Below are 10,421 nucleotides of genomic sequence, written 5' to 3' on the forward strand. Positions count from 1 at the left end.
AGAAAATCCTTTCCTACACCTATATCTTGTAAGTTACTGCCAATATTTTCTTCTAATAGTTTCAAGGTTTCCAGTTTCACAATGAGGTCTTTGATCCATTTGGAGTTGACTTTTGTGCAAGGATCTAACTTCATTCTTCTATAGGTGGAGGTCCAGTTTTGCCAACACCATTTATTGAAGATGCTGTCTTTCCTCCATTGTGTGTTCTTGGCACCTTTGTCAAATATCAGGTGGCTGAAATTTTGTGTGCTCAGCTTTAGGTCTTCAGTGATGTTCCATTGATCTATGTGTCTATTTTTGTGCCGGTACCACACTGTTTTTATGGCTCTGGTATAGTAATCCCCCCAGTGTTGCTCTTTGTGCTCAGAGTTGCTTTTAATCTGCTTTTGCTATCCAGGGTCTTTCGTGCTTCCATATGAATTTAAGGATTTTTTTTTTCTAATTCTGTGAAGTATGTCATGGGGATTTTGATTGGGGTTGCATTGAATCTATATATTGCTTTTGGTTGTATGGTCATTTTCACGATATTAATTCTTCCAGTCCATGAGTATGGGAGATACTTCAATCTCCTGGTGTCTTCCTCAATCTCTTTAACGATTTACAATTTTTATTGTAGAGATCTTTGGTGTCTTTGGTCAGGTTTATTCCAAGCTCTCTCTCTCTCTCTCTCTCTCTCTCTTTCATTGTCTTCTCCAGTTGCTTGTTATTGGTATATAGAGATTTTGGGAAGCTCACCACCATGTGGGGGCAGGATCCAGGTGCTCTCAGGCAGTCCCCTGAGTTCTCAGCCCATATACCAGAGGGAGGCCAGAATAGGCCCTCTGGCGGTCTCCTGTGTCTTTTTATTAAGGAATAAGACCATTAATTTTAAGAGTTATTATTGAAAGATGTGTGTTAATTCCTGGCATTTGTTGATTCTATGGTATATTCTTGGACCTCTTTTGATTAACTATTGTCCTAATTTGTTTCTTCATTGTTGTGACAAAATACTCTGACCAATACCAACTTGAGGATTTATTTGGCTTACATCTCCCAGGTTACAGTTCATCAGGGAGCCCAAAGTAGGAACTCAGGGCAGGAGCCTGGAGGCAGAAGCTGGAGCACAGGCTATGGAGGAATGCTGCTTTACTGGCTTGCTCCCCTGGCCCATGCTCAGCTTGCTTTGATACCCCACAGACGTGCCCACAGGCCAGTCCTATGGAGGAAATTCCCCAATTGAGGCTCCCTCAACCCAGGTGTGTCAAGTTGACACTAAAGTTATCTAGCACAATTGACCCCTTGTCAACTTGACACACAAACATATCACTATTAAACCATAATCTTTCCAATTCTTGTCCCCAAGATATGATGTTAATATCATGACATAAGACAGTACAACCTTAAAAGCCCCACAGTCCTTAAAAAATCCAAAACCTTAAAAGTCCATAGTCTCTTTTAAAAGTCTCTTAACTGTGGGTATGCTTCTGTGAAATCCCAAACAAATACTGTTCTATTTCAAAGGGAAGAATTGGGCACACCTAAGCAAAACCAAATCCAGCAAAATAGCTTGAGGCTGGACATCTGGGATTCACTCATGATCTTCTGGGCTCCAAAGGGTTCTGGCAGCTCACTTCTCTGACTCTGCCATCCGCAGCACACACAACTCATCTTGCAGATACAGGCCAGCTCCATTCCATACCTACTGCTGTCCTTGGTGGTTGTCCCACGGTCCTGGCATCTCCAAATAGCTGGGGTCGCCACTGAAATTGAGGCTACACCTTCACCAATGGCCTCTTCTTGTCTCTTGGGGTGCAAAGCCTCAGATTCTCTCCATGACCCCTTCAATCCTGGGGTCTTAACTGCAACTGAAGCTGCACTTTCACCTCTGGCCTTTCCTGGCCTCTCAGAGTGCCAAGCCTCAGCTGCTCTCTCTGACTCCTTCACGGTTTCAACACCAGAACCATGCAGGAGACTCTTACACATTACCAAGTCCTGCTTCCAGCAAGAGATGGAGGCTTGGATCCCCTCTGTACCACAGCTTCTGTGTGCGGGCCCTGAGCAAATACCTTCCAGAAGAATTCACCATGGTGATGCTGGTATCATTACTTACAGCTGATTTTTTCAGCCCCAGCTAACCAGCATCAGTTGTCCCAGTAAAGCAAAGGTTTTACTTCAGGTTCTGGTCTGTTGTTAATCAAAGCTGATTCTTCAGCCCCAGCCAACCAAAACCCACAGATTCTCAATTCAAAACATCACACAAACAGCCCTGATAGTCTCTGCTTCCCTTTGAAGCTTCACAGGCCAGGCCTCCATCCTTCACAACTCTTTCAGCATAACTGTTCTAAGCTCCACAGCAAGAAACTCTTAAGCACTCAATGGTTTTCCAGCCCAAAGTTCCAAACTCTTCTACAGTCTTCCTAAAAACACCAAGGTCAGTCTGTCACAGCAATACCCCACTCTCTTGTACCAGTTTCTGTCCTAGTTTGTTTCTTCATTGCTGTGACAAAATACTCTGACCAATACCAACTTGGGGAGGGAAGGGTTTATTTGGCTTACATCTCCCCCTACAGTGGGCTGGGCCCTCCCACCCACATCACTCATCAATCAAGAAGATGCCCCACAGACATGGCCACAGGCCAGTCCTATGGAGGCAATTCCCCAACTGAGGCTCCCTCAACCCAGGTGTTTCAAGTTGACACTAAAGCTTTCCAGGAAAACTATCTTGATGTTTTTGATTTATTCCCTGTGACCTCTTGGGTGTGTTCATCCTTCCCTTTGGACTGAAGTATTCCTTCCAGTATCCTCTGTAGAGCTGACTTTGTAGTCCCAAATTCCTTAAATCTGTTTTTATCATGAAAAGCATTTATTTCTCCTTTTAATAGAGAATTTTGCTGGGTATAATAGTGCAAGTTGACAATTATGGGCTTTCAGAACTTTTAATACATTGTCCCAAGCCCTCTGACTTTATAAAAGTTCTGTCAGCCATTCTCTGCTTCCTGTGTCTGCTTAAAGATGTGAACACTTAGCTCTCTGCTTCTGCTCTGTCCACCTCATCATGCCTCCCTGCCATGATAGACTCTGATCCCTCTGGAACCTGGAACTATAAGCTAAATGAATTCTTCTTTCTGTAAGTTCCTTTGGTCAGTGTTTTTATCACAGCAACAGAAAAGGTAACCAAGACAAAGGTTTACAATCCAATTTAAAGTATGTTGCTCAATTTTCACCAAGAAATGGGATTATAAGAAAAGAACACCAAAGGGACCATTGTGACATGTACAGCCTATATTCAATGGTCTGCAAAAGAGGGTATTGGCCTTTGCGATCTGTGGGGACATTTTGGGAGTTCTGTGGGGATGTTTTGGGGGTTATAATGCTGAGAGTAGCAGCTAGAATTTAGAGTTTGGTGCCCAAGGTACTAAATAGCCATAATCACTGGCATAGTCTCAAAGAATTAAGATTGTCTCTGAAAAACATTACCATTGAAATCTACCTGATGATTTAATATCCATGCTCAGGTGCCAAAGATCTCAGAAAGTAACCGACCGTGACTAGTAATAATCAGATACCTAGAGATTAGAGACGCATGTGCAAACATCTAAGTGTTAGTAGCATAGAAAATGAGTTTTCCTGTATGAAACAGTATATTTTAAAATGAAATGCAGATATTTTTTAAAGGTTAAAACCTCATTCATTTTTGTGTCTTATAGGGTTTATACTGAGTTCAATATTGTATAACTGTATTAATTCAACTGTGAACCTAAAAATGTACAGCCAATATTGAAAGAGATGCATCTTTGCTCTGGAAATTGTTATTGAATATGTTAATGCTGTAATGAAATGCTTCTTCTAATCATGTTTTTGTTTAATAAATAAATAAATAAATAAAAATTTAAAAAGAATTTAAAAATTATCTCACTCAAAAGGCCAAAAATATTGTCAAAGAATATTATACCATTCTTTGATGGCCATGAAGGGAGAGATCAGTGATTGAGAAACAGGTGAAAGGGGCAGCTGGAGATTAGAATTCCCAAGGACACAGGAAATGCTGGCAGCTGGACTTCTGGGGACCAAAAGTCATAAGGGTCAATCTGCAGCCTATATTACTTTTCTAACATATTGAACATATTGCAAAAATAATCTGCAGTATTCAAATCCTGTCCTGCCTTCTGCTGAGTGGTTTATTTAGACCTAATAAAACACAGAATTATAGAGGAGTTGGAGAACTACCAAATTTCCTCAGATAATATAATTTTGAAAATTTAAGCACTCTTAAGAAGAACGAGGGCTTACTGTTTCTAAGGATAACTAGGTACGCCCCCAAATCTGTAAGGTGACATCAAGAGGGCTGAAAATAAAGGTGTACGATGTGCTATAATATTGTAATAGGGTTCTTAATGCAATGCTAGAATGGGAGTGAAAATGTCTCTCCCCAGGAATCCAAGCCTTTAGTGCCAAGAAAAAGATCTAAAGCTCTTCCATCGCTAGTGTCCATAGCCAACTCCATATGAGCATATTTCTGGACTGACTTTTCATCTTCTCTCTAAGTTTTAGTACTGCTGACTCACACAGCAGAGAAGACTGAGGATTTCTCCCAGGTTTGGGCCAAACTGTAAATTCATTTTTCCATTTAATTATATATTTTTTTCTCTTATTTTGGGTGAAAGTTCAGATCCAGAGCCAGGCTTTAAATCTGCGGTTTCTGGTAACAGCACCAAGACAAATGCCATGGTAACCAAGAGATTCTTTTCCAAACAATACTAGATTAAATTTGGCACAACTGGTTTCTTTCAAGTTATGACACGAATCAATGTACTTTATAGAGGGTCTAGAATCTAGACTCATAAAACATGATTTTTTAATATATGTTCAAAATATATTATAAAATATAATAATTTGATGAATATGATTTTTAACATTCAGATTTTAAACCCATGATTATAGTTTCGATTTAGGATTTATAAGATATCTATTCCAATAAATATAATTGAAACTAAAAAAATAGTTCTGTTAAATAATTTGGTGCTATATGTGACTTGACCTTTCTCTTTTTCAGATTTCAATATCTTTTCTTTATTCCGTGTATTATTTATTTATTTTTTAAAAATATTTTATTATTTTTATTTTATGCATAGATGTGTATTGCCTGTGCACTCCTGTTATGCAATGTCTGCACAGGTCAGAAGGTGTCAAATTCCCCCGGAACTGGAGTTACAGACGGTTGTTACCCAGCATACGGATGCTGGAAACTGATCCCAAGTCCTCTGCAAGAAAAGCCAATGCTCTTAACTGCTGAGCCAGCTCTCCAACCCCATTTATTTTTATTTTCTACGTGTATGAGTGTTTTGCCAGCATGTACTGAAGTGCAACTGTGCATGCAATGACCATGAAGGCCAACAGAGGGCAGCAGAGCTCCTGCAACTGGAGTTAGCTGCCATGCGTGTGCTGGGAACTGAACCTGGTCCTCTAGAAGAGCAGTAAGTGCTCTCAACCTTTGCGACATCATCCCAGCTCCTAGTCTGTGTTTTAATGTTTTAGCTATAGTACGTTGTGGGGAGTTTCTTTATAGTCCTGTTTATTTGGCGTTCTGTAAGCCTCTTGTAACTGACTGCTCATCTCTTCTAAATTTGGAAATATTTCTACTGTGATTTTATGAAAAAAAAATGTTTTCTAAGCTTTTGCTGTAGTTTCTTCTCCTCCTCTGTCCAAAGATTGTGTCTTTTCATGGTGTCCCAGAGCACTCCTAATGTTTTGGGGTCTTTTGTTTGTTTGTTTTCGTTCTCATGAGACAGTCTCCCTGTAACTCCAGCTAGCCTGGTACTTGCTGTGTAGACCAGGCTGGCCCCCATCTTCCAGTGATTCGCCTGCCTGTGCCTCCCAAGTGCGGGGATCAAAGTCATAGGATACCATACCCATTTTGTTCTGCTCATTTTTTAAAAAGTATCATTACTGAATGATCCAATTTCCCCCCTTGTCTTCTAGCCCTAATTCTCTGTTTTCGCCATAATCTACTGTATTGATAAGGCCTTCCACCAAAGTTTTTATTTGCTCTGTTGAATTTTTCATTTCCAGCATCATTTTGGTTTGATTTTTCTTCAGCAATTCTCTTTATTGATTCTGTTTTCATATTTTATATTGACTTCCTATTTCATCCAGTTCTTTGTTTTTGTTTTCTTGGAACATATTGATGTCTTTATTGAATTGTCTGAACATAGTCATACTCTTTTTTTGTTTTTTCTTTTTTTTAAATTTTTTGTCTGGAATTCCTTCCAGGGCATTTTCATTTGGGCCTGTTATTATAGGATTAACAATTTATGGATGAGATGTGTTGTCTTGGTTTTTGGCTATATAGACAGACAGGCTTAAGCAGAGGAAACTGGGAGTTTCTCACCTGTTGCAGGAGGTTCCTGAGTGGTGTAGGTAGTTCTAGGCAGGGGAAGCAGATCCCCTACCTGATACAGGAGTTATTAAACATTTTTCATTTGATATGGATCTTAGTGTTTTAGCTGTTAGTGACTAGGTATAGCTTACAAGACATATGCTATTAAGAATTGCCTATAACATTCAGAAGGGAGTCGGACACTAGTTAGTACCTACTAGAAGACTGCATCCTCCTGTAACACCAGGTGTTTGCAGAATCTGTTCTTTGATGTGTTTCTACAGCAAGTGGTTTTCTTTTGGAATCTTCTTTGGTAGAGCTCTCTGTCCTGTCTACAGCCAAATGATCAACCTGAAGAAATTAAGTTTTGTTTGAAATGTGGAGAGCTTTTTCTTCTAGAAGAAGGCTAGAGTTGAAGCAAGACCTTTCAGTTGGAGGGCTTCAGTTCTGAGTCCTAATCTCTAAAGTCTTGAGAGTGTGACAGCTCATTATTTATTAGTCAGTCTGCTGTAGCTCTCCGGCCCCATGTGCACCTGAGCTTTAAGAAGAGTTTCTTTTGAAAATATCGTGACATCAATTTAGTGGATTCTTATTAATTAAGAGAATTATAGGCATGGTATGAAGTATTCTATCATAAAAATGTTATATACTCAGAGAAAGATGGGCTAGTCAGTAAGTGATGGTGAGACAACTGGTTATTTATTTGGAAAACTAAATGAATTAGTTTTCTATGCCTCTGCCATCCCCAGTGAAAGGACAGGGTGCATTGGGAAACTGCCCATCTCGCATACTGGACCTGGGGCAATGGAAGAAGAAAAGAAAACTCACAAGGTCTTAGGACAAAGGCTGGCAACTTCATCCCTTAAAAGTGGATCCTTAAAGGCTATTAGCTCACAGAGGAGCAAGCACTAGTCAAAGCAACCTTCACACCACCCCTAGGTGGCTGCTGCCGAGTCTGTGGTTAAGGAGAATAAAGGAGGGCAGCTTTCACAGAAATTTGCAAATATTTACATATCCTTTGACCTTAGCTAAGAAGGAACCAGGACCTCAAAGGGAAGCCAAGCCATGCTGTTAAAAATTTACCCTAAATTCTTTATGCGTAGAAAGTGCTATACCTAGTAAAGGCACACTGCCTGTCTAGAACTTGGCCAGGAGAAGGCAGGGCCAGGGGAGACAGAAAATTAGAAAGAAGAGACTTGGGAGAAGGAAGAGGAGAAAAGAAGAATGAAGGGAAAGATGAACATGAAGAGAGGGACAGAAAGAGACGAAGAGGGAAGGGAGGGTGAAGGGGGGGGTGAGCGTTCATATTTGAAGCTGACTTTAGCATAATTAGGGTGTGAAAGCCAGTTAAGAATTTAGTGAAAGGGGCTGGAGGGCTGGCTGGCTGAGTGGTTAAGAGTAAGTACTGTTCCTGCAGAGGACTCATGGTCAGTTCCCAGCACCCATGTCAGGTGGTTCACGACTATCTGTATTTCAGCACTCTCTTCTGACCTTTCCCCCTGCAGGCACTATGCTCATGTGTACAAACCCACACAGAGACACATGCATGTGCACATAATTAAGAATTAAAGAAATAAAATCTTAGAAGAATTTAGTTAAAATATACTTTTACATATGTAACCACAAAAGAGCTATATTCAAAGTATATAAAGAAAGCCTATGAACCAATTACAATAAAAACTCTCATAAAAAATAGCTGAAGATTTCACAGAGAAAAATGAAAGGTCAAAAACATATTTAAAAAGATGGTTGAAGTCATAAATAATTACAGAAAAATAAAGTAAAACCACAGTGAAATAGTTTTTACACTTGTAATAGGCACTGTTTGCCTCCATCCAGGCATCTGGGTCTTGCTTGCCCGCAGAGCTTAGCACATTGGAAAACAGTCTCTTTTAGAGTCAAAGATGGTGGAAATGACTGATTTATCCACCAAATTCTATCCTCATTTAAATATAAAGCTTCTTAAAGGGATAAAATCCAAGAGAAAGGGACGGGAAGAGGGAAGGGACAAGGTGCCGCCGAGGGCCTTCCCTCCGGTGACCTTCTTCTTCCTGTTTGGTCCCACCTCTTCAAGTCCCCAGAACGTCCCAAACTGGCACCACCAGCTGGGGATCAGGCGTCGAACACACCCACATGAAGGGGACATTGCATATTCAAACCACAGCCTTTTATGAGATTCATTTTTCACCGATAATGTATTCATTACATCTCACTGTCGCACATCAGGGTTGGCATTAATATTTCTTCTTAGTTTGGATTTCAATCAAAACAAACACGGTGAGACTGCTATTCAAATATAAGAGCTTGTTTCAGAAGTGAAGGAAGGGAAGCATCAATAGAGATCAGGAGATGAGGCCAGAAGAGAGCCCACAGACTGTCAGTCAGCTCAAGCTAAGGGCACAGGAAGCCTGCAAGACAGGGCATGCACCTAGGGGTAGTCTCACCAGAAAGAGAGGGATTCTAGTGGTTTACCCTTAACTTCCTGTAACTTCTTCTTTGAGGGCTCTCATAGAACACTGACTTCATGACACTTAGCATCACATTTGGAGGGGAAAGCAGGCTCCAAGTTTAAGAGAAAGCTCTCACAGGTCTAGGCACTTGGAATTCAACTGTTGAATAGCTGGGGATGCGCTAAAACTGTAGTTTCCTGGGTTGAAACCCAGACCTAGCTGAAGTCAAAGCCATTGCTGTCTCAGCCATGTATTATTCATCCAAATACTCCTTAGGTATTCCATGACTGGGTGGGGTTTTACATTGATCAGACTCCTCTTCCATCTCCAGAGCAGGATGAGACCGAGAGCTCTTACACTCTGTATCCTCAGATCAACTTCGTGTTGCGCAGACCCCTGCAGCTGCGGGGTGACTAGTTCATCACATAACCTTTTTCTTTCCACATGGCATGTGCATGATCCAAGTGTAGATGGAAATCGAGAGGAAGCCCATTCTGGGTGCCAAGCAAAGAGCTAAACATGGATCAGGTGGAAGAACTGGCCTCAGGTAGAACTGAACCAAGACTGGCCTCATAGAAGTGCCTGTAACTTTTTTTTTTGAGACAGGGTTTTCCCATAGCCCCAGTTGTCCTGAAACTCATTGTGTGGACCAGGCTGGCCTTGAACTCTCAGAGATCCGCCTGCCTCGGCCTCCCGAGTGCTGGGACTACAGGCTTGCCACCACGCCCAGCTGAGACCTTAACTTTTGACCCCTTCCTCTGTTCTTCAGCAGGGCAGCCCCCACTTACTCCTGCTACTTCCTCAGGGCTAATTTCCTGTGTTCTAGGCGCTTTTTGGTGGAGAATCTGCAAATGGAATGTCAAAGTCTAAGCATACAATGTTTGCTCATTTGATGTAAGCAAGAGAGAACTGAATATGAACTTTGACAAAAGTCTATTAATAATTGACTAATAACGGAATTGTTCCAGTGTAGCAGGCAACCCATGAAAACCCCCCAGAATATGTAAGGCTGCAGTAAGCTGTGACAATGTACCCCCGGCTGGTCTGCATCAATGATTATGAGCGACATGCCAAATCAGTGCTTCAAAAGTCAGTATATGATTATTACAGGTCTGGAGCAAATGACCAGGAGACCTTGGCTGATAACATTGCAGCGTTTTCCAGGTAAGAAACGTGGTTATTTAAAACTGTTTTGATATTATGCAAAGACTGTATGAAAACGAGATCTAGTTGTGTTATGACGTGAAACTGTGGGCCAGGATTTATGCTCAATAAAGAGGGGGAGATTCCTGGGATATGAGAAATCCTGGTTTCTTATGATGTTGAAAAGTATAAGCCGCGGATTTGGCAGAGAATGTGAACACAGCCTTTACTGGCTTGAAGCAGGATGGTGGTTAATTTACCTGCATAAAAGTTGTCATAAACTAGGGGGGCTGGAGAGATGGCTCAGTGGTTAAGAGCACTGACTGCTCTTGCAGAGGACCCGGGTTCGATTCCCAGCACCCACATGGCAGCTACAGCCATCCTTAGCTCTAGTTCCAGAGGAATCCGAAGCCTTCTTCTGACCTCTGAGGCATTGCATGACACAGGTGTACTCACGTACGTGCAGGCAATAC

At 41.3% G+C, this 10,421-nt stretch overlaps 1 protein-coding gene across 2 annotated transcripts in view; it reads left to right on the forward strand.

Annotated features, from left to right (window-relative positions):
- Positions 1-9,772: 9,772 nt before the first annotated feature.
- Hao1 (hydroxyacid oxidase 1) overlaps positions 9,773-10,421 on the forward strand; it is a 51,281-nt gene continuing 50,632 nt past the window's right edge. The window contains exon 1 of one of the 2 annotated variants that reach the window (XM_008834355.2): positions 9,773-9,969. In XM_008834355.2, coding sequence (XP_008832577.1) covers positions 9,833-9,969 — 137 coding nt within the window. In that variant the 5' untranslated portion in view covers positions 9,773-9,832. The remainder of the gene's footprint in view (positions 9,970-10,421) is intronic. The other variant, XM_029564147.1, reaches the window with a different exon arrangement.

This window comes from Nannospalax galili, unplaced genomic scaffold (genome assembly GCF_000622305.1).
Source record: "Nannospalax galili isolate Female #2095 unplaced genomic scaffold, S.galili_v1.0 scaffold1477, whole genome shotgun sequence".
NCBI classification, from domain to species: Eukaryota; Metazoa; Chordata; class Mammalia; order Rodentia; family Spalacidae; genus Nannospalax; species Nannospalax galili.